This window comes from Suncus etruscus, chromosome 14 (genome assembly GCF_024139225.1).
Source record: "Suncus etruscus isolate mSunEtr1 chromosome 14, mSunEtr1.pri.cur, whole genome shotgun sequence".
NCBI classification, from domain to species: Eukaryota; Metazoa; Chordata; class Mammalia; order Eulipotyphla; family Soricidae; genus Suncus; species Suncus etruscus.
The window spans coordinates 14,728,439-14,752,726 of record NC_064861.1 but is presented as its reverse complement, the minus strand read 5'-3'; the positions used below and the strand labels follow the sequence as shown (position 1 = coordinate 14,752,726).

Sequence of the window (24,288 nt, the reverse complement as noted above, 5' to 3'; positions counted from 1 at the left end):
CACAGTGGTAGGGCATTTGCCTTGCATGCAGTGGACCCAGAGGGATAGACAGTAGTTCAAATCCTGGCATCCCATATGGTCCACTGAGCCAGCCAGGAGTGATTTCTGAGTGCAGAGCCAGGAGTAAATCCTAAGCACCACTGGTTGTTACCCCAAAACAAAACAAAACAAAAAAAATGAAACAAACAAACAAAAAAGAAATCCAAAAAGACTATCAAAAGGCTTCTAGAAACAATAGATTCATATAGCAAGTGGAAGGTTACAAATTTAAGAGGCATAAAACAATGGCCTTCTTATACACCAATAACGATAGAGAAGAAATGGACATTAAAAAAATAACCCCATTCACATCTATGTCACACAAACTCAAATACCTTGGAGTCAACATAACTAAAAAGGTGAAGGACCTACACAAAGAAAACTATAAAACACTGCTTCAAGAAATAAAAGAGGAACACAGTGGAAATGGCCTAAAGGGTAAGGCGCCTGTCTTGTCTAAGGTGGTCCCAAACAGACCGCACTTCGAATCCCAACGGCCCCTATGGTACCCCTAGCCTTCCAGGAGCCACTTCTGAGTGCAGAACCTGGAAAAACTCCTGAGCACTGCACTGTGTGACCCCTAAACAAACAAATGAACAAAAGACCCCAAAAAACAAAACAAAACAAAAAAACAAAAAAAAAACAAAAAACCACTCTCCCTTTGGGCCCGGAGAGATAGCATGGAGGTGAGGTGTTTGCCTTGCATGCAGAAGGACGGTGGTTCAAATCCCGACAATCCCATATGGTCCCCCGAGCGGTTTCTGAGCATAGAGCCAGGAGTAACCCCTGAGTGCTGCCAGGTGTGACCCCAAAAAACAAACAAACAAAAAGAAATAAAAGAGGACACAAGGAAATAAAGACACATACCCTATTTAGGATTGGGAGGATTAACATAATTAAAATATCAATACTCCCCAGTGCAATTCCTTTAATGATATCCATGACATTCTTCAAAGAAGTGGCCGAAAGGCACATGAAAAAATATTCCACATCATTAATTATCAGAGAGATACAAATCAAAACAACAATGAGGTACCATCTCACACCACAGAGACTAGCACACGTCATAAAGAACAAGAACAATCAGTGCTGGAGGGAATGTGTGGAAAAGGAACTCTCACTCACTGCTGGTGGAAATGATGTCTAGTCCAGCCTTTCTAAAAAACAATATGGAGAGTCCTCAAAAATCTGGAAATTGAGCTCCCATATGATCCAGCTATACCACTCCTAGGTATATACCCTAGAAACACAAACATTGCAATACAAAAATGCCTTCCTCACACCTACATTCATTGCAGCACTATTTACAATAGACAGACTCTGGAAACTACCAAGATGCCCTTCATCTTGATTCATTCATTCATTTATTTAGCCATTCATTTAGATGAATGGCTAAAGAAAATGTGGTACATATACATAATGAAATATTATGCAGTCATCAGGAGAGATGAAGTCATAAAATTTTCCTATACACGAATGGACATGGAAACTATTATGCTGAGTGAAATAAGTCAGAGGAAGAGAGACAGAATAGTTTCACTTATCTATGGGCTTTAAGAAAAATAAAAGAGATTATTGTAATAATGGCCAGAGATGAGGGCCAGAAGGACTGGCTCATGATATGAAGCCCACTACAAAGAATAGTGAGTGCAGTTAGAGAAATAACTACACTAACAACTATCATGACAATGTTAATGATGAGAGAAGTAAAATACCTATCTCAAATACTGGCAGGGGATGGGGGAGTAGGGAGATCGGGGATACTGGTGGTGGGAATGCTGCTCTGGTGAAGGGGGTTGTTTTTTTTTTTTTTAATGACTGAAACCCAACTGCAATCATGTTTGTAATCCCGGTGTTTAAATAAAGATATTATTAAGAAAAAAAAGAAAGCATACTTAAAAAAAAACAATAACAAGATTTGGTATTTTGGTATTTTGGAGGGAGGAATTGGGCCACACCTCAGTTTATTCCTGGCTCAGGGAGTCATATGCAAAGCTGGATTTCAGACTCTGCAGACCATGGGCAAGGCAAGTGCATTATCCACTATAATAGTTCTCTAGCCCTGAGAATATTTTAAAAAATCAGTGCCATATATGAACTTTGAATCTTCAATCTTTCAATCTTAATATTTATAATCATTACATATGACCATGCATAAATTCCTATCACCACCATTCTAAAGTGAAACTCCAGAAAAATAGTACAAGAACTAAGGTGCTTGTCTTGCTTGTGATTACAACTCATTCCCTTGGGCATTGCCAGGAGTGGCCCTAGAGCACCACTAGTTAGGGTCTCTCCTGAAACGGAGTAAAACAGGATCAAACAAAAGTCCTTCCTAGATGAATCATGAAAGGCATTCCATTTGGTCTGACCTAGCCAACTTTTTCAGTTACATCTAAACATTACTTCCTCTAGAAAGAAAGCCTAGTTCTGAAAAACAGTAAAAAAAAAAAAAAAAAAAAGTAAGTTGATATATAAAGATGCTTTAAAAGAACTTAAAAAAAAAAAAAAAAAAAGAAAAAACAGTTGAGCTACCCCAGGAAGATAAAGATGGGTTGCCAGATTGCGAACAACATCTTCTGTCAAGTCGGAATGTTCAGAATCCCAGACTAATCCAATCGTAACAATCTCTGGGCAGTTCATTAAAACACGGCGAATTTTTATTTTTTGGCCACAGTTACTCTATAAAAAAATACAAAGGCAGGTTTTGAAATAATCAAAAACAGATACAACCCAGGTATTAAACCTTATGCAGTTTATATTATGCAATCTTGACATATATTAATCATTCATAGTATTTTATAACAAAATATCAGTTGTATTATCTAGAGAAAAAAAATCACTTCTTTAGTCAAATTTTTTAGAACTCAAGAACAATGTAATTAAAATAAGCTGCCTGAAATCCTTTACAAACTTTACAGCTTTTCAAGAAATAGTGCTGAGATAAGCTTACAAGGTAGAAAGTCACCCCAAAAAACCCATACTAAATAAAGTTAATTACGATAACTTCTGAATGTCAAGTTTCAGGTTTACATACAGAGTAGCATACTAACAATCTCCAAATCATACTTACAGGACATTTCCTATAGTCATCAGTTGTATTTGCTGCTTGCAGTATCTCGGCAAACATTTCAGGCTTAAAACGCTCATGCCTTTCCATCATTCTCTCAACTTCATTGCTGCAAAAAAGAACAAAGCAGTCCCAAATCTGATCTACAAACTCAAATAAAGGTCTACTAAATTACACATGAGAAATGCTCAGTTGTCAACATAGGCATGATCACTATTTTTGTTTGTTTGTATTTGGGTCACACCCAAATACACCTGTCAGGGGTTAATCCAAGCTCTCTAATCGCCTCTGGCAGGCTTGGGGGACCATATGGGATGCCGGGAATCAAACTGGGGTCCATCCTGTGTGGTGTGCAAGCAAACACCCTATCGCTGTGCTATCTCTCCTTCCCCAGCATGATCATTTTCTGTCTTAAAATATAACTTTATCTTGCTGCTGGAGAACTATTACAATGGATAGGGCACTTGCCTCAAATGGGACTGACACAGGTTTGATCCCAAGCATCTAATATAGTCCCCCAAGCATTGCCAGGAGTGATTCCTGAGTGCAGAGACAGAAATAATCCCTGAGCATAGCCAGATGTAGCCCCAAAATAAAAACAAAATACACAAGAAAACATACAACTTTATCTGAAAAATTAACAGTAAACTTCCATAAGCAAAAATAAAACATTCAACTTCCATAAGCAAAAATAAAACATTCTAAGCAATAAGGTAAAAGACTAAAATTTGGCAGCTGAGTGATAAAGAATCAGGTAAACAACAATAAAATAGCAAGAGATTATACCCATAGTTTTGGACTATAAGACTTGGGGCAGATACACAACAAGCAACCATGACCCTTGGCTGTGACCTTGGCTCAAATCCCTAATACCAAATATGACCCCCTGAGCAGAGGTCCTTAAGCCAGGATGTGGCTACCCTCCTCCATTCCAAATAAATAAAACCTAAAACTACAGAAGTGAACAAGGATGCTTTGTCTGAAGATTGGAGAATAATGTAAATGGGGATTTCACTTCAAACTTTGATCTAAGAAGAATAAAGTATAGGAAAGGCTTCCTGAGGTTTTCCATAAAGTACTTTTCTAATTAACATAGAAATCCCTTATAAAGTTATTTAAGTTAGGCTCATGACTTATTTTTACTGTTATAAATGTTATTTCATTAGAATCAAAACTACTTCTTATTCAACCTCCCTAGAGTTACAAATTAAATAGGTGTTTCAAAACCTCTAAAGAACTACTGAGACATCCATTATCAAATACAGCAATACTGTCATCTGGGCTTTGCTCTTCTATTTGTAGAACACAGGGAGTTTAATGCAGCATTATTCTTATGGGACAGAGGATTTTCTGAATAGTACATGAGCCTATGGCTTTATCTTAAGGCCCCTGGTATCATTACCCTTAACAAAGAGTCAGCCTGTCCTCTAAAGCTTTAAAGCCAGGCATTGACTTTTCACCTCTACTATCAATATCCTAAGTGGTATCTTCTTCCAATCTAGTGCTGTTTAGTCCATTTGTTAATTTATTGGCAAAGCTCCTCTAATCAATGATGGTGGCTAGATCTTTGGGAAAATGTGCTGCGACTTTCATTGGTACTTGATGCTTCAGCTTGCACCTTAATGTTATGGAGACAATTTCCCTTCTTAAACCTCTAGAAATCTCTGCTGACTTCAAACTTTTCTTTCACAGTTTTCTCACCAATCTTAGTGTTCAAGAAGAGAATTAGGGTCTGATGATGAATTAAGTTTTAGTTAAGGGCATGTCGTGGCTGGTTTGATCTTCCATTCAGATCAGATCATGAAAAATTTCTCCCTACAGCAATAATGCTGTTTCACTGCAGTAAATTTTTGTGTTCATTGCAGTAGCATTTTATATTTCCTTCAAGGTTTTTTCCTTATTGGTAGTGTAAAAGTGCAATAATTTTGTATACCAAAGGCATAAATGTTAACCCTGTCACAATTATAGTACCTAAGATACAACAAAACTAATTTAAGGGGCTGTGGTGGGGAACAACTTCTCTTATATATTCACAACTCAGCAATTTAGCTCAAAAGACATCAATTTTGGCCTATGATAACTTTCAATATGAATTTTGCACTAAGTTTAACTATTTCCAGTTTCTTATTTCAATTGAGAAATATGTAACTCTTCATTTTGCTATAAATTTCAAGGTCATTATAGGAATGTTATAGAATTATTCTAATTTTGGGGCCAGAGAGATAGCATGGAGGTAAGGCGTTTGACTTTCATGTAGGAGGTCATCGGTTCAAATCCCAGTGCCCCATATGGTCCCCTGTGCCTGCCAGGAGCAATTTCTGAGCCTGGAGCTAGGAATAACCCCTGAGCACTGCCGGGTGTGATCCATCCCCACCCCCCAAAAAAAAAGAATTATTCTAATTTCAATATAGCTGTAACTCAGGGATTAAAAAGGTCCCAGGAGAGGGAGAGAATTAGGGGAAAAGTCAGTGGAGAAACAATATTTATTAATTAAGTTTAATGTCTTGGTTTTTTTGGGGGAGGTCACACCCGGCAGTGCTTAGGGGTTACTCCTGTCTCTATGCTCAGAAATCACTCCTCCTGGCAGGCTCGAGGGACCATATGGGATGCCAGGATTTGAACCACCATCCTTCTGCATGCAAGGCAAACACCCTACCTGCATGCTATCTCTCTGGCCCCTAAGTTTAATGTCTTACATGAATGCAGTCTATGGGTACCCCAAAACTGCAATAACATCAAAAACCACTGATCATCATTAGAGATACGTAAAAGCTTGAAATAGTCCAAAAAATCATCAAAATTTGACAAGCGACATGAAATAAGCATACTAATCAAAAAATACAAATAAACTTGCTCAATCCAAGATTGTCACAATCTAAAATTAATAAGTAAACAATAAAAAAATCCTATTGTAGGGGCTGGAGCAGTAGCACAGGCAGTAGGATGTTTGCCTTGCAACCTAGGATGGACCTCGGTTGGATTCCCCGGCATCCCCAAAGCCAGGGGCGATTTCTATGCACGTAGCCAGAAGTAACCCGAGTGGCATTGGGTGTGGCCCAAAAAGCAACAACAACAACAAAAAAAATCCTATTGTATCTACAAGTACAATAAAAGTATATATTTTGCTGAATCAAGAACACTCAAATGAGGGAGAACTTCCTATGTATTTCTTGGTTTCTGACAAGATGAGAAATTCACCTTTATTATAATTTTATAAAATAAATTCTCAAAATGTTCTTTAATATGTTAATAACATCTTTGGTAAGTAAACATTAACAGGTTCTTACCATAGGGCTGTTGTAGAAATATACCGCACAAATTCAGTAAAAGGCAAAGGGTCTGATGATGCTCCACAGCTATGACATACACACTAGAAGTAAAAACATGTAATTAATTTATCGATCACACAACAAATGCAAAATTTAAGAAAATAGGTAAGCCATCTTACCTGTTCATACAAAGTCATAGCAAACTTCTGGTGAGTGATGCAGGATTTTGAGGTACACATGTCAATATCTCTGCTTGGCACTATATGAAAATGAATCCTCTCTAATATATTTTCCTAATTCAGAAAATTAAAAAAACACCAAGTTGTAGTTCTTGCAATTACTTCAAATACACATTTCAAATTACAGTTATTTGGGATATATACCAGGTGATGAAAGGAAAGAATCTCTAACCAAGAATACTCTACCCAGCTAGGTTTTAGTTAGATTTGAAAAATTAAATAGCTTTTGAAACAAATAGTTAAAGAAATTCCTGGCCACTAAATAAGTCTTCTAAGAATAGATAAGCACTTCTGTAAAAGAAAAATTTTAGTATATAAAACTTAAATTAAAATACTAATGATAAAGGATTATGATATTAACAATTACCTCTAAGGAAAACATCCATTTTACAACAAAGTCTATGCTAATGTTCAGATTTGTTTTTTTTTTTTAAACTTTATTTATTGATTCATTGATTGATTGGTTTCTGGGCCACACTCAGTGGCTCTCAGGGGTTACTCCTGGCTCTGCACTCAGAAATCGTCCCTGGCAGGCTGGGGAACCATCTGGGATGCCAGGAATCAAACCAGGTCCCTTCCACTTTGGCTGCATGCAAAGCATGTGCTATCTCTCCTGCCCCCAAATGTTCAGATTTGTAATACTGATTATTTGATAGAAAAATACTTTTTATGAAAACATTGCCAATAAATTATTTTAACTAGCTAACATCCCCTCCTCTGTCTCAAGAACATTCAATTATTTAAACCTGGATTTCTATATATTCCATTAATTATAGTGTAAGAAAACATGAAATCATAAAGTCTGCTAAATATTTGACATATTTTAATCAACACAACAGGTTTGCTAAGCAGTGCAATAATAAAAATTTTCCATCTATTAAAAAACAATAAAGATGCTCACTGAAATATGACTATCACATACAATGTTTAATAAAATCTAAAGATAGTAAAGTCTACAAAAAGTCAGAGATCTGACTGGGGTAACCATGTCATTTTAGCATAACTAAAATGACAAGATAATTAAGTCAACATAACTTAAGGGGACTATTTCAAGAACTTGAGCTCAAGCTATAAATGCAAGATTTTAAAAGACATGTTTAGCCTTTTGGACAGACCCCTCATCTTCCAGAAAAATCACCAAAATGACCAACATAAACAAAACAGATGAGAATCCTATTATATTTTCTCTAAACCCTTAGAAAATATGGAACTGAGGATCCCTTGGTCTCATATATGAGGATCTACAGAAAGGTGGCACTGTAAACATAAAGGGAATGGAAAGTCAAAAAAGAAGGCTCCACAAATTTCCAGAGCAAAACTGAAAGAGCCTGCAATGTTACACAGCATTTTCTAGGTATTGTTATATGAGTAAAGGGCAAGACACTTGCCAAGAGAACTAATGTTCTTATTGAGCATATGAAGCACTCTTAGAGTCAAGAAAACTTTCTGAAATGTGGGAAGGAAAATGATGGAAAAACAAGGAAGCCATAGAGAAAGATACTTGTGTTCAACTGAAGCACCAGCCTGTTCCACTTAGCAAAATATACTTAGTGAGAAACACCGAGAAAAGCCTGAGTGGCTAAAACCCTTTCTCTAGGTATTCATGACATGATAGGCATTAGTAAAAGAAAAGTAAGAGACCTCTGCACTGTTTTGTTCTGCCTTTTTGAAGATGTACTTAAAGAACAGAATGGAGGCATCTCTAGGAAGAAAAACACTAGGAAGAGAACATATAAAGTGAAATTTGATAATAAAGAACTACATATGTCAGAAGTCTTAATTTGAATCACATTAATAAAAACCAACCACCAATTTGAAAAAAAAAACACTAATCTGGTGGTCAGGTTATAAGGAGAGAGAATAAAATAATTCTGGTAAGATTTAAAATAATGCTGAGAATAAAGGCCTGAACTAGGAAGAGTTGGTACAGGGCCAATATATGTCAAGGAAAGCATTAAAAAAGTTTCTGACAAAGAATTTACAGACTTGTCTGAATAAGCAAGGAGAGTAAGTAAAGAAGTCACCTCATTTTAAACATAGATGACACATATATTATTCAAACCATTTATAATTTACATTATACTAGAAGGTGTATGGGTATTTACTTTCTAATCTTCATATGCTAACACAATCTCTTCATCAAACGTAGGCAGTGACTTTCAACCCTGGATGAGGTAATATCAGAGGTATGTACCCTACCACAGTGCATCAGAAACCTATTCCCTCTCCAAAAGTCTCAAGGCATGTAGTGAGAAATGATACTGCTGGGAGGGTCGGGCACAGAGGAGCTCTGCAAAAGCAGAGCACTGAATTAAATAATATAATTTCTCTTTGTAGACCTCTTTGCTCCATATCTACTTTTTAAAATATTTGAGTAGTCAATAAAAAATAGCAGCACAATCAATACTAAAAATACATAAAACACGGAAGTATTTAAATAACTCTGAAGGATGGGTAAGATAGGTATCTATTAGCCAGTTCTGCCACATTTCTACTTTTACAAATTTATGTTTCATTTCATTTTCCTCAAGGTTTGCATCACTTAAGAAAAGCAAACTATTATTCTTAGGGATGATCAGACACTTACAAAGCACTCTGCAGCATCATCCATAAGGCCAAGCTGAAATCGCTGCTCATCTTTGAAGCTTTCTGCAAGAGCATGCCTTATGTTGTCAGAGGGAAGAGCTTTTTCTCGACTGTGTTGAAACTGTGCAAATATTGTCTTGGGAATCAATAAGTACATGAGTAAGTTTAATGCCAATAGCTATAGATAATTCCTACTACTTTCAATACATTAAGTAAAACTAGAGACTCTTGTCAGTGGCCAGAGAGACAGCTCAAAGTGCAGGAGAATGTCTGGCCTGCGTTGCCCTGCCCACTCCAAAGTACCTCCAAAGTGCCCATGGATTGAACCCTGGTGATTTCCTGTAGGACTGAGAAGTACCACAATTTAAACACAAGGAAACAAGTAAAAATTATACTTTGAAACTAATACAAAATAATCTTTTAAAATTCTTTAATAATTATCTAGCAATAAATATTTAATAACTAAATTGATTAATGAATAGTAATTATTAAAATTATGCTTAAAAACTTTTAAAATTCCTTTTTTTCTGGTGGCAGCGGGCGTGGTAAGGTCGCCATGATGGCTTCGGGCACTCTGCGAGAGTACAAAGTGGTAGGGAGCTGCCTGCCCACCCCCAAGTGCCACACACCACCCTCCACTGCATGCACATCTTTGCCCCAACCACATGGTGGCGGGGTGTGAGCAATAGCACAGCAGTAGGACGTTTGCCTTGCACGCAGCTGACCCAGGACTGACATGGGTTTGATCCACAGCGTCCCATATGGTTCCCCCAAGTCAGGAGCGATATCTGAGCACATAAAGTAACTAGGAGTAATCCCTGAGCGGAGCTGGGTACGGTTCCCAAAAAAACAAAAAAATCAAAAAATCAAACCAACCCACGCGGTGGCCAAGTCCTGTCAAGTCCTGCTTCTGGTACTTCATGTCGTGGTTGAAGAAGATGAAGAAATTGTCCTACTGTGGGTAGACAAGAAATTGTCTACTGCGGGTTGGCTTTTGAGAAGTCTCCCCTGAGGGTGAAGAACTTCGGCATCTGGCTGCATTACAACTCTTGCAGTGGCAGCCACAACATGTACCAGGAGTACCAGGACCTCACCACAGCCGGCACAGTCACCTAGTGCTACTGCGACATGGGTGCTCAGTACTGTGCCCTGCAGGGCTCACTCCATTCAGATCATGAAGGTGGAAGAGATCACTTCTGGCAAGTGTGGCCAGCCAGCGGTCAAGCAGTTCCACAAATCCAAGATCAAGTTCCCACTTCTCCACCGGGTCCTGCTGGGCCAGCACACACCACTTCACCACCAAAGGCCTAAAACCTTTTTCAGAGCTGCTGGTGATTCAATAAACTCGGCAGTGTGTCAAAAAAAAAAAAAAAATCTTTTAAAATTCTAAAAAAAAAAAAAACATTCTGAGTGAAAGTCAAGTTTTAGGGATGCATGCAAATAATGTATCTGTCTCTATATAAAAAGTCAATAAGCTTAATAAAAGATGTTCTTGGGGCTGGAGAGATAGCATGGAGGTAGGGCGTTTGTCTTGCATGCAGGACAGTGGTTCGAATCCTGGCATCCCATATGATCCCCTGGGCCTGCCAGGAGTGATTTCTGAGTGAAGAGCCAGGAATAACCCCTGAGTGCTGCCAGTTGTGACACAAATACCAAAAAATAAAATAAAAGATGTTCTTATGTGTTATCCTCAGTGATCATAATTAAACCTGAACTGAAGCTTTTGGGGGGGAGGGGGAGTTTGGGCCACACCCAGTGACGCTCAGGGGTTACTCCTGGCTCTGCGCTCAGAAATCGCTCCTGGTTTGGGGGACCACATGGGATGCCAGGGATTGAATGGCGGTCTGTCCTAGGCTAGCGTGGGTAAGCCAGATACCTTACCCCTTGTGCCACCGCTCAGGCCCCTGAAGCTCATTTTTACAGTTTCCAACAGATTCTGATGCATTGTTTAAGGAAATGTTCTAAGATAAACTGTTTGAAATATTTACTAAAGAAATTAAAATTTGGGGCCGGGCGGTGGCGCTAAAGGTAAGGTGCCTGCCTTGCCTGCGCTAACCTTGGACGGACCGCGGTTCGATCCCCCGGTGTCCCATATGGTCCCCCAAGCCAGGAGCAACTTCTGAGCACATAGCCAGGAGTAACCCCTGAGCGTTACTGGGTGTGGCCCAAAAACCAAAAAAAAAAAAAAAAAAAAAAAAAAAAAAAAAAAGAAATTAAAATTTTTTAGCCTAAAATATATATAATCTATACATATTAGTGAGAATTCACTATCTTGAAAAATAAAAGGGAATAACCTAAATCAACTTTTAATTATTTTGTTAGGGGCCAGAGAAGCATAGTGGTAGGGCGTTAGCCTTGCCTGCAGCTGACCCAGGAGGGACCCAGTTTGATTTCTGGCATCCCATATGGTCCCCAGCCTGCCAGGGGTGATTTCTCAGTGTAGAGCCAGAAGTAACCCCTGAGCACTGCTCAGTGGGTGTGGCCCCAAAACCAATCAATCAATCAATAAATAAAGTTAAAAATTTTGCTACTTCTTCTGCATTCTTCAGTAAGCCTTAAAAAACTATGGCATTGTTATTTGAAATAATATATAACTTCAACAAAATGACAATTATCCATATTATTATGTTTTAAATTAAAATGTATTTTTTATAAGACACACAAAAGATAATTACTTCTAATACTTTTTTTTTTTTTTTTTGGTTTTTGAGTCACATCCAGCAGTGTTCAGAGGTTACTCCTGGCTCTGGCAGACTTGGGGGACCATACGGGTTGCCAGGAATCAAACCAAAGTCTATCAAGGTTTGCCACATGCAAGGCAAATGCCCTACCACTGTGCTATTGCTCGGCCCTTTAATACATTTTAAAAGATTTTATTAAGTTTCTATTTTCCCCCAGAAAATTATGTCTCAGCTTTAATCTAACAGTGGATACCTCATTCTCATGAATAAAATTATTGGTGTTATTCTTTTTTTTAATTTTTACCATAAACCACTATTAAAACAAATTGATAAAATACAAGTAGAAAAAAAAGAATTCCATATTCATGGACTGGAAGAATTATTATGTTAAAATGACCATCCTATCCACAAGAGATTCAATAAAATTCTTATTAAAATTCTAATGACGTTCTTCAAGAACAAAGAACAAGTATTACTAAAATTTGTAATAACGTACCCCCTAAAGCAGAAGTGGGCCAGCACTGTTTTCTACAATAATAGAAAACAACAATCTTACCCTCAAAAATGGGAGCATGTATTCTTGTTGTAGAAATTAGAAAGCATAAAGTAATGTTAACATAGAATGTGATAAATTTAAAAGAGAAAAATGAGAGGAAAGTAAATGAAATTAAAATAGAGTGTCAGGCATAAGGAGATGCTGAGGGGGTAAAAGAAGGACAGTGGGAAAGAGCTCCGCTTTACTGAAGGCAACAGAATGTTTGAGGAGAGGTGTAAAGGAAATAGGTTGTTGAAGAAATTCTCTCACTTGGGGCTGAAGAAATAGTATAGGGGGTTAAGGAGCATGTCTTGTATGCAGCCAACCCAGGTATCACTTACAGTCAATCCACCATGCACCTCTGCGATGAGCACAGAGCCAGGAGTAAGCCCCTGAGACCAGCTAAGTGGCCCCAAAGCAAAGAGGGAAAAAAAACCTGTAAGATGAATGTGAACTGAGAGAGAGAGAGAGAGAGAGAGAGAGAGAGAGAGAGAGAGAGAGAGAGAGAGAGAGAGAGAGAAGAGAGAGAACTATGAAAATATTTTGGCGGGTTTTGGGTGAATAGTTTCTCCTACACGATGGGTGGCTCTTGTATCCTGAGCACTATTTCTTTTGAGGTGCAGAAGCTTCTCAGCTTAATATAGTCCCATCTGTTGATCTCTGCTTTCACTTGTTTGGAAAGTGCAGTTTCCTCCTTGAAGATGCCTTTAGTCTCAATGTCATGATTGAGGTTCTACATACCTTATGGTATCAGGTCTGATATCAAGGTCTTTAATCCATTTGGATTTTACCCTCGTACATGATGTTAACTGGGGGTCTATGTTTGTTTTTTTGCAAGTGGCTAACCAGTTCTGCCAGCCCCACTTGTTGAAGAGGTTTTCCCTGCTCCACTTAGGATTTCTTGTTCCTTTGTCAAAAATTAGGTCATTGTATGTCTGGGGAACATTGTCTGAGAACTCAAGCCTATTCTACTGATCTTTATTCCAATACCATGCTGTTTTGATAACTATTGCTTTGTAGTACAGTTTAAAATTGGGGAAAGTAATGCCTCCCATTTCCCTTTTCCCTAGGAGTGCTTTAGCTATTCGAGGGTGTTTATTGTTCTAGATGAACTTCATAAGTGTTTGATCCACTTCTTTGAAGAATGTCATGGGTATCTTTAAAGGGATCACATTAAATCTGTATAATGCTTTGGGGAGTATTGCCATTTTTTTAAAATTTTTAATTATGAGAACAATGATGCAAAGAGGACAAGGTAAAGTTACAGTGGAAGGACAATCGCCCATAAACAGAGTTCTCAGAAGAAATCCCCTTGATGACGCCTAAATATTGAACTTACGTCAAAGAACATTAAGAAAAATAAGGCATAACCCATGTACAATTACTTTGTCCACAAGTCCCCAGATTGTAGTACATTATAACATTTCTTAGCAGTACACAAAGCAATCTAAAGCCATGTAATTTATGTGACTCCTTAAACATTGAAGGCATAATATTTTTTTATATTTTCATGCACATGCATATTGTTTTGTTTTGTTTTTTTGCATATTGTTTTAAGTTAACATCAAAAGTTTAAGAGTTTTTTTTAAGGGTTAGAGTCAAAGGAGCACAGTAAAAACGGTGTTAGAGTGGCAAATATTCTTTGCATAGGTCCACCAAAATATGGGGGACATGGAAAGGAAAAGCCTTGGTCTAAATACAAGGAGACCCTACCCCTGAAGTTTCCTGGCATAAGACCAACTCTAGGCTCCAGACAAACTAGTTTTTTCAATCCAAGTCATTGTCTGTAGTGCCAATACAGTTTTATTTTTCACGTAGTCTCTATTGTTGGCATCAGGTTTCTGTATTAAAGATCCTGGAATCTGCACATCCTACATTGAAGTCAGGCTGTTGTGGAGTATCCTCTAGTTTCACCTCACAATTAAGGGGCAATACAGAAAGCCCAGTCCAGTAAGCAGGTCATTGTTGTTGTTAAGTCTTCTCAGTGTTAAGGGAAGTTTCTTTTGAGTAGGTCGATGTCAGAGCAGCGGTAGGGTCTTCCCTGGTAGAGGATTGCCTCCTGATGATGTTATAGATGACCTTGGATGTTTTGTAGATGTCTTCCCTAGATCAGGGGTGAATGGAGAATGCCCATTCTTCTGAGGCTTGTGCCAGGTCATTATGTCAATGTTCAGGGTGTAAGGTCCCATTGCACTACAAGATTTGTGTATTCCCATCTTTATTAGATAAGAACTTATCTGTATGTATATTATTTTCCCGTTTTAATGTGCCTAAGCAAACAAGAAATAAAGCCATGTGGTATTATTGGAGTATATGGGGGCATAAGAACACGTCCAACAATACCCATGACTTGGTTCAAACATAAGCATTAAACTGAGGGACTCCTTCACCAAATTCCCTATTGAAAATATAGACTGGTAAGAGATTACCAGTGACTGCTTTAGTGCAACCCACAAGTAAAGATTAGGGTAACCTACAAGCTCCCCAGAGGGACCCACCTCACTGGCTTGCCCAGACATGTGGCCTGGGGAAGCCCTGGAGATCTGTAGCAAGGCAGTAGAGGGGTGCTGGGGTCACCCAAGTCCCGTACCCACCCTAGGCCTGGTTAAGAAGGCTTCTGGCATGGCAGAGGTCTGCTGAACCCCAAGCTGGTAGACTCCCAGCTCCCAGGAAGGAAAGATAACCTTCAAGAAGCTGGGAGGCCGGAAGTTCCGACTATTGCCATTTTAATGATGTTAATCCCGCCAATCCATGAGCAGGGTATGTGTTTCCATTTCCGTGTGTCCTCTCTTACTTCTTGGAGCAGGGCTTTATAGTTTTCTTGTATAGGTCCTTCACGTCTTTGGTCAAGTTGACTCCAAGATATTTGAGTTTGTGTGGCACTAACGTAAATGGGATTGCTATCCAAAATATACAGGGCACTGACAGAACTTTACAAGAAAAAAAAACAAACCATCTAATCCAATCAAAAAATGGGGAGAAGAAATGAACAGACACTTTGATAAAAAAGAAATACAAATGGCCAAAAGGCACATGAAAAATTGCTCTTCATCACTAATCATCAGGGAGATGCAAATCAAAACAACGATGAGATACCATCTCACACCACAGAGATTGGCACACATCACAAAGAATGAGAACAATCAGTGCTGGCGGGGATGTGGAGAGAAAGGAACTCTTATCTACTGCTGGTGGGAATGCCATCTAGTCCAACCTCTATGGAAAACTCCAAAATCTGGAAATTGAGCTCCCATTTGGCCCAGCTATTCCACTCCTAGGGATCTACCCTAAGAACACAAGAATACAATACAAAAACCCCTTCCTCACACCTATATTTATTGCAGCACTATTCACAATAGCCAGGCTCTGAAACAACCAAGATGCCCTTCAACAGACGAATGGCTAAAGAAACAGTGGTACATATACACAATGGAATATTATGCAGCCATCAGGAGAGATGAAGTCATGAAATTTTCCTATACATGGATGTACATGGAATCTATCATGCTGAGTGAAATAAGTCAGAGGGAGAGAGAGAGAGAGACGCAGAATAGTCTCACTCATCTATGGGATTTAAGAAAAATAAAAGTCATTTTTGCAACAATCCTCAGAGACAATGAGAGGAGGGCTGGAACTTCCAGCTTACTTCATGAAGCTCACCACAAAGAGTGTCGTGAGTGCAGTTATAGAAATAACTACACTGAGAACTACCATAATCATATGAATGAATGAGAGAACTGTCTAGAGTACAGGTAGAGGTGGGGTTGGATGGAGGGAGATTTGGGACATTGGTGGTGGGAATGTTGCACTGGTGAAGGAGGGTTGTTCTTTACATGACTGAAAGCTAATCACAATCATATTTGTAGTCAAATGTTTAAATAAAGAAAAAATATTTTAAAAAAAGAAGAAAAGAAGAAAAAAAGAAAATATTTGGCTAAGAAATTTATTAACTAGATTTTACAGTTATGCTTACAATAAACCTATTTTGCCATGTCTTTGAACTAAGAACAAAACTGTTGACCATTCTGATGTATTCAAGCAGTCTTTTCAGAAACATAGGAAAAAAATGAAAACCCAAAAAGGATTTTATTTTCCTATTTGCATGAGTATGTATTAAGAATATCAAAGAACATAAAAAACAAATGTTTATCTTGTGAATATATTAATAAGGTTTATTATTCTTGGGAAAAATTTCAGTGACATAAATGAGTTAATATATCCTAGACTTCCTGTTCTGCCATTGTCTTTCTTCTATTTATTCTCAGCCAAGCAGTCAAAGACATCTATTTCAAACATTTTATCTACAGATAATATCACTTCTCTCAAAACAATTCCAAAACTTCCTAAATCCCTCGAAAGAAAAGCTAAGGTCCTTTCTATGTGGACCATGTGCCAGTTACAATTGTTCTGCAATGATTATGAATTGATTTGTAACCAAACTACCCACCCCAAAATTTACTTACAAAAATCAGCAATATTATCATTGTCATTTGGGTGAGAACAGTGTTACTTCCTAAAAGTATGATGGAGCTCAGTATCATGAATGAGCACCCGAAGAGCCAGAGATGAAGGAGGAGGTTTTTCCAACTCAACCTTATTTCCGATATCAGCAGCATTTTTTTTTTTTGCTATATCTAATAAAAGTTAGATCAGTCAGTTTTAAGGAATTAGACTCATCCCTTTGTAGGAATCTTACAAAAGAATTTACAAACAAGTTTTGATGAACATAATTATTACGGCTAAGTTCATTTTCTACAGTTCTTCTCTTGCTAACAAAGCTATGCCTCCAGTTTTCTTGAATATGTCACACACACACATACATACACACACTCACACACACATGCTTCCTTAAGGTTTTTGTAGCTGCTTTTTCCCACTTGCAGGAATAAATACTTGCATACTCTAGTCTACAAGTGGTCATCATTTCTAGGTCTTTATTCAAGTAAAGGTGCTTGCTGGGCCATCTCACACTTTAATATCTTACCATAATTTAATTTTCCTTTTCTGTAGTTAGTTCTATAAAATATTGCCCCTATTTTGCTTATTTACTCTATCTTCCCCTACTAGAATATATGCTTCTTGAGAAAAGCATTATCAGTTCTGTGTAAAGATGTATCCTCATTAACTATATATACAGAATCTAGTAGTAGTTCAAAGAAATATATAAAATGAATAATCATTCTAAAACAATAAAGCAACCATTCTAAGGCAATATACCTAGCACTTTTATAATATGCAAAACATTAATACTTTGTGAGTAGGCTAAACCTGGCAGTGTTGGCAGGACCATCCCTATTGGCTCTAGGTGCCAAGAATGGAACCTGGGGCCTCATACTGACCAGATACGTGCTGCACAACATTAGCCACTTCCCTAAAGACTATTAAGTTTCACTGCCTTCATATGAGAGAAAATGAGAACATAAACCTGAATAATTTTTTTAAAGAAAACAACACATTTTCAAAAGTATAACTTATTTGACAATGAACTAAATTAACCCATTAGATGAACAAACAGAATTAATGTTTTGAGAGGTAATTGGTGGTATATTTTCAGAACTATTCAGATTACCTTCAGTGCACAAAAGATACAGGCCTCTCCCTGACAAACATGTCCAGTCAGACTTCGCAGGCTTCGCCGGAATATATCCAACTGCCATAAAACCTATACAACAGTGAGATATGAAGAAAGAGACTTGATAAAACTTTTCTCACAACAAAAGATACATTTGAATATTTTTTATATTATGGGATAAATAGTAGCTTCTTTCAGGTATTGCACAGAATCAGATACATACAAATGCCAAGTCTAAAAACTGGTATATACCTATATTTCTTATATCAAATTTATTCTATCAAATATGGATTTATAAGCTATTCCTATTGTTTCACAATAGAAAACCCTAACAGACACAGAACAAGAAAAAACTAACTCCTCAGTTAAGGATTTCATATGAACAGGAAACATGGGTTACTAAATGAAGAACTTGGCAAAGACATGAAAGAAGAAGTGATTATAAATTCTTGAAACTAAGTAAATTTAGGAAGGAAATATAGGCTATATAAAAAAGGAGTGAGTGTAGTGTGGCAACAACCACAAAAAAGGGTGAGCAGAAATAAGTTTTGTCAGTAAGCCAACAGAGATGGTCCTGCCAACACTGCCAGGTTTGGTCTACTCAACTAAGAATGAAAAGGGAATATCTGTGTAGTAATAGAAATACAGTATAGTAATAGGCAGCAATAATTGAGACCTTTTGTATTTCCCTTAGACATAAATTATCTTTTACTAAAATAACAAAATAGCAGAAAGACTGACATTATTGAAATAATCAGTCCAGTACTCAATACTGTTTTGTAAAACTTAAAATCTATAAAATGAGAGAATAGGCATTTGCCCAGCATCAGAGTTATTACAGGGATTAAATCTTTTTGTTTTTTTGGGGGGGGGCCACACCCGGTGACACTCAGGGGTTACTCCTGGCTATCCGCTCAGAAGTCGTTCCTGGCTGGGGGACCATATGGGACACTGGGGAATCAAACTGAAGTCTGTCCTAGGCTAATGCATGCAAGGCAGATGCCTTACCGCTTTGCGCCACCACGTCGGCCCCTGCAGGAATTAAATGTTAATAATAGGGGCCAGAGTGGTAGCACAGTGGCATGTGGGCCAATTTCCAACAGACTCCAGTTCAATTCGTGGCATCACATATGGCCCCCTGAACTGCCAAAAATGATTTCTGAGCACAAAGCCAGGAGTAACCACTGAGCACCACCACGTGTGACCCAAAAACAAAACAAACAAAGAAACAAAAAAAAAAAAACAAAGAAAAAAATGTTCAGAGTACTGTCCAGGTTATAACTAACATGCAGTGTCACTTGCCATGCCAATTATTATTGCACCAAATAACTAAGATCTTCAAGTCTCTCTGGAACTTTCATTTCTTCAAATAATGTAAGAAAATCCATTTGTGCACACTCATTTCTCCCAGTTAAGATGGAAAATCAACTGAAACAAATAATACTAAGTTTCCTAAGTTTTCTATTATACAATAAAGGTCACTTAAATTTTTGCCTTTGAAAGTTACTTTTCATAAAGCATAACTGGATTTTCCATTTACTTATTATTAATAATTTACATATTAAAATTTTTCCTCAGTGAGTTCCTTTTTACCAAGAAAAATGAAGATCAGGACAGCTCCACCTTGGGAATGGAGCTCAGCACAGTGGTCAATAATTCAAGCTCTGAGAGTGGCCTGGGCTCTAATTCTGACTTGGGAAAAGCCTTTTCTTTTTTTTTTTTTTTTTTTGGTTTTTGGGCCACACCCTGTGACGCTCAGGGGTTACTCCTGGCTATGCGCTCAGAAGTTGCTCCTGGCTTCTTGGGGGACCATATGGGACGCCGGGGGATCGAACCGCGGTCCATCCTAGGCTAGCGCAGGCAAGGCAGGCACCTTACCTCCAGCGCCACCGCCCGGCCCCGGGAAAAGCCTTTTCTGAAACTGTTTTCTTACCAATAAAATGGGAATCCTAACAATTAGGATTTTAAGAATTAACTTAAACATGTAGTATTCAAATTAAGTGCCAAGAACACAGTAAGAACATAATAAATTTAAGCAAATGAATACATAACTTTGGTTTTAATTCAGAGAATTCAACTACTACATTCTCATCAGATAAAAGTTTAAAATGATCAGCCCCCCCAAAATAATAATACTCTCATCTTTCAAAAAATGAGTGAAGTATGTCTTTCATATATAACTGGAATGTTTCAGAGTTAAGCAATATTTTTTTCTTTGGTTTTTGGGTCACATCCAGTGTGCTCAGGGTTTTCTCCTGGCTCTCTACTTAGAAATTACTCCTGGCAGGCTCAGGCGACTATGGGATGTCAGGGAATAAACTTGGGTTGGCCATGTGCAAGGTAAATGCCCTGACCACTGTCAGGACCCCAGTTGAACAAATTTTTTACTACACAGGATCCAAACTATAGAAAAAAGGTGATTTATGTGGCTTCTTTTAAATTCCTTGTTCATTTATTTAAAATGGGTTTAAACCTATTTTTAACAAATACAATTCAATTGTTTCTTATTATGGTTAATATCGTATTTTATATTAAAATTTAAAATACAGCTAATACCATATTTCATAAAAATGGCCACTCAAAAAATATGGCCACCTTTTAAAAAAATTAAAGTCAAGGGTCAGAGAGTTAGCATAGAAGTTAAGGTGCTTGTCTTGTATGTGGCCAATCCCAGTTTTATTGCTGGAACCTCATGGTCCCCAAACTACATCAAGGAGTAAGTAGCCCTCGAGCAAAGTCATAAGTAGGTTCTGAGCAGTATTGAATGTGGCTTAAATTGTTCCTCCCAACCCCAAGTCTTTAGCAATATACACGTTTCTTTTGCATTAATCATATGCAGCATCTTTATTTGGTAACTAACAAAATTTAATGATTATTTTTCTTTATTATTCTCAAAAGATTACTATATACATGTACAATTATTTATTCATACATGATTAACTGACTCAAAAGGAAACTTTATATATTTTAGAAACAAACATCATACATACATAAGTCAAAAGATTTTAATTACTCATACTGTTCTGCTCAAATTTTTGCATGTATTATAATAAAAATGCAAGCCAAAATATTTTTGCTATCATGAAATGTGATATAAAACAGTCCATGATGGTTTTAGTCTTCATTTACAATGAAAGAAGAATTAGACAAATAATTTTCTGCAAAGGACCCTGTAAAATGTGTTCTCACCTGTACAGCACTGTTAAGAAAGCAGCTATTTTGTCCTGGTTCGTTCAACAAGCCTTTGGTGGGAGCCAGAGACAGCATACTCCCGGGTTGGTAAACTTTTCCAAGATTGCCACCAGGTTTCCGTAAGAATCTAACCCATGCCATTTTCAAGCAGCTTTACTGTCATTAAAACTGTGAATTAATTTGTACTTAAGTAATATGTCTGGTGATAAAATAGACGATCTCTTGAACTGTCCATGTAAATTCACTGCAGTCTATTACAACCATACAACTTTCCAAGTTCATTTCTTTCCTGGTTTCTTGAAGACTTTGTCAAGTAACAGTTTGTAACACAGACATAGAAATTTTCAAAGAGCCACAAAAGAAATCTACTATAAATAAGGCCTTAGAGATTTTTGTGTGCTCAATTAAGAATTTATCATTTCAGATGTGAAAAAAAATTTTAAACTGTCAATAATAAAGCTGAGTTATTTTCTTTAAAGCACAAGCAGTTTTGCCTCACTGGTTGAAAAATCAGGATACAGAAAGCAGCAGTTGGCATTTGTCATGATTCCATTGATCATTTCATTTCCTTGCTAGTTATTAATATAAAAAATAACTCTCTTTCCCAGGTGACGTTAACGAAGGTGGTTCCATGCTTAATAACAGTGTGATCTCAAACAAATCTACAAGAGAGGAAAAATATTTAAATAATAGCAAAGGCAAATCCAGAAAACTCCGACTTTACTATCTGAATAAAACTATTGGATCTGTAACTATTCATAAAAAGGAAAATAAAAATTTAAAATATGAAAGTGACATTCATAATTAGTTTTAATGTTAATGTATATTGACCTACCTCAAGATTTTAATGTTTATTATGGAGTCTATATAAGAAAAATAATCTATATTATAGGTTTTTTTTGTTTTTTTGGTTTTTGGGTCACACCCGGCAGCTCTCAGGGGTTACTCCTAGCTATACGCTCAGAATGGCTCCTGGCCTGCTCGGGGACCATATGGGATGCCGGGATTCGAACCACTGTCCTTCTGCATGCAAGGCAAACGCCTTGCCTCCATGCTATCTCTCTGACCCCTAAATTATACTTTTAACAGTTTTCTTTGGGGTCACACCCAGTGATAACTCAATTGGGCTAAATTACAGTGGCTTCTGGCACCAGAGATAATAGTACACTGGCTTTGCATGTAATTGACCAGGGTTCAGTTTTCTGCGAAGGACCAATATCCCATATGATCTTCCAAATCATTCTAGAAGTTATCCCTGAGGATAGTGTCAGGAGTAAACCTTGAGAACTGAATATGTATGTATACACACACACACACACACACACACACACATTCTATATATATGATCTTCTGTTGGTTATAGATATTGTAGCATCTTCATCCATTCCACTTTTAATTTTTTTGCCACATTCAAATCAGTATGTCACATTCCAATCAATATTTTGATTCTTTCAATTCAATTCATATCACACAATGTAACAGGTTTCTAGAGTAAGAGGAAAACAGCAATCAAGAGATACTGTGGGCCAACTTCCAAATAGAGCAGAATCTCTTTAGTTGTGAACATCTCCATTCCTTGCATTGCTTTGTGCACATGAGTCCCACTCCACACAATGCAACGGGCTCAGAATGCTTGGCTGCAATTCTCAAATGTCACTGGGGATGGGGGTAAAAGGAGAGCATGACTCTTAGAAAGCCTTAGAGAATACAATCAGTTTGGGAAGTAATAGTAAGTGCAGGTGCTTACAAGGCTACAAAGGAAATTTTCATTATCTTTTTGACTAATGTTTCTCACCCTTCTTCAGACTGTAGCCTCCTTCCAACCTTGTTTCCTTCCTGGAACCCTCCCTCTATCATACCAGTTGGTCCTCTAATCTCTTGTCATAACCCTTATTTACATGATTTTGACCTGAAGCCTTCTTGGAATATGCTGGGAACCATATGGCCCTCAGAAGAAAATGCTGATATATATTTCCTCCTTATAACATTAATAAAAAGTCAGTAATAATTGGGCTGGAGAGATGGTGAAGTGGTAGGTCATTTGCCTTGCACACAGCCAATCCAGGATGGGTGGTGGTTCGAATCCCGGCAGCCCTAATGGTCCCCCATGCCTGCCAGGAGCTATTTCTGAGTGCAGAGCCAAGAGTAACTCCTGAGCATCAACAGGTGTGACCCAAAAACAAAACCAAAAAAGTCAATAATAATTAATAAAAAATAAATAATAAAACCCTTTCATTAAATAGGAAAGCATAAAAGAAGCTATAAATATATACAAAATAAATACTAAAAAATGTATATTAAAAGGTGCCAGGGAGATAATACAGGGGTAAGGCATTTGCCTTGTATGAGGGTGACCCTGGTTCAACCTCTGGCATCACATATAATCCCCAGAGCAGTACTATGGCTGATATGAGCCCAGAACTAGCTAGAAGTTCTGAGCACCTCTGGATGTAGCTCAAGTCCTATCTCCCAATTAAATAAACAAAATACTACTATGAAGAGAAATTTAAGTTTAGAAAGCATGAATACACAGAGAATGAAACTTACTCAAGTGGCCATAAAAAAAATGCAACAAACCAAAAATAGTTTTAACAATGGAACAATAGTATAGCAGGAAGATGCTTGCCTTGCATGTAGCCAACTAGCATTTGATCCCTAGCATACTATATGGCTCCCTGAGCACTGCCGGGAGTCATAATACTGAAATAATCCCTGAGAATTTTGAATGTGGCAAAAAACCAAAACAAACAAAAAACAGATAACATTTAAAAATGGAATGAGATGAAGATGCCACTATGTCTATAACCCCAGAAGAATAAACAAAGAATAAACAACAAACAATAAATAAAGAATAAACAATAAACAATAAACAAACCTTGAAGATAAAGAAAAGACAAATCAGAGAAAAAAGGACAAAGACAACAAACAGAAAATTCCAAGGATTTGGGGCCGGAGAGATAGCACAGCAGCGTTTGCCTGCAAGCAGCCGACCCAGGATCTAAGGTGGTTGGTTGGAATCCCGATGTCCCATATGGTCCCCCGTGCCTGCCAAGGGCTATTTCTGAGCAGATAGCCAGGAGTAACCTCTGAGCACTGCCGGAGGTG

General features: G+C 37.7%; 1 protein-coding gene and 1 pseudogene across 1 annotated transcript in view; one reads left to right on the top strand and one right to left on the bottom strand.

Moving 5' to 3' along the window:
* USP53 (ubiquitin specific peptidase 53) overlaps positions 1-24,288 on the bottom strand; it is a 74,741-nt gene that overhangs the window by 27,241 nt on the left and 23,212 nt on the right. The window contains exons 2-8 of the mRNA XM_049786845.1: positions 21,181-21,845; positions 17,989-18,081; positions 9,205-9,339; positions 6,558-6,671; positions 6,397-6,479; positions 3,113-3,218; positions 2,575-2,721 (exon numbers count right to left, since the gene is read on the bottom strand). Coding sequence (XP_049642802.1) covers positions 2,575-2,721; positions 3,113-3,218; positions 6,397-6,479; positions 6,558-6,671; positions 9,205-9,339; positions 17,989-18,081; positions 21,181-21,324 — 822 coding nt within the window. The 5' untranslated portion in view covers positions 21,325-21,845. The remainder of the gene's footprint in view (positions 1-2,574; positions 2,722-3,112; positions 3,219-6,396; positions 6,480-6,557; positions 6,672-9,204; positions 9,340-17,988; positions 18,082-21,180; positions 21,846-24,288) is intronic.
* LOC126027488 (60S ribosomal protein L18a-like) lies at positions 9,760-17,804 on the top strand (annotated as a pseudogene).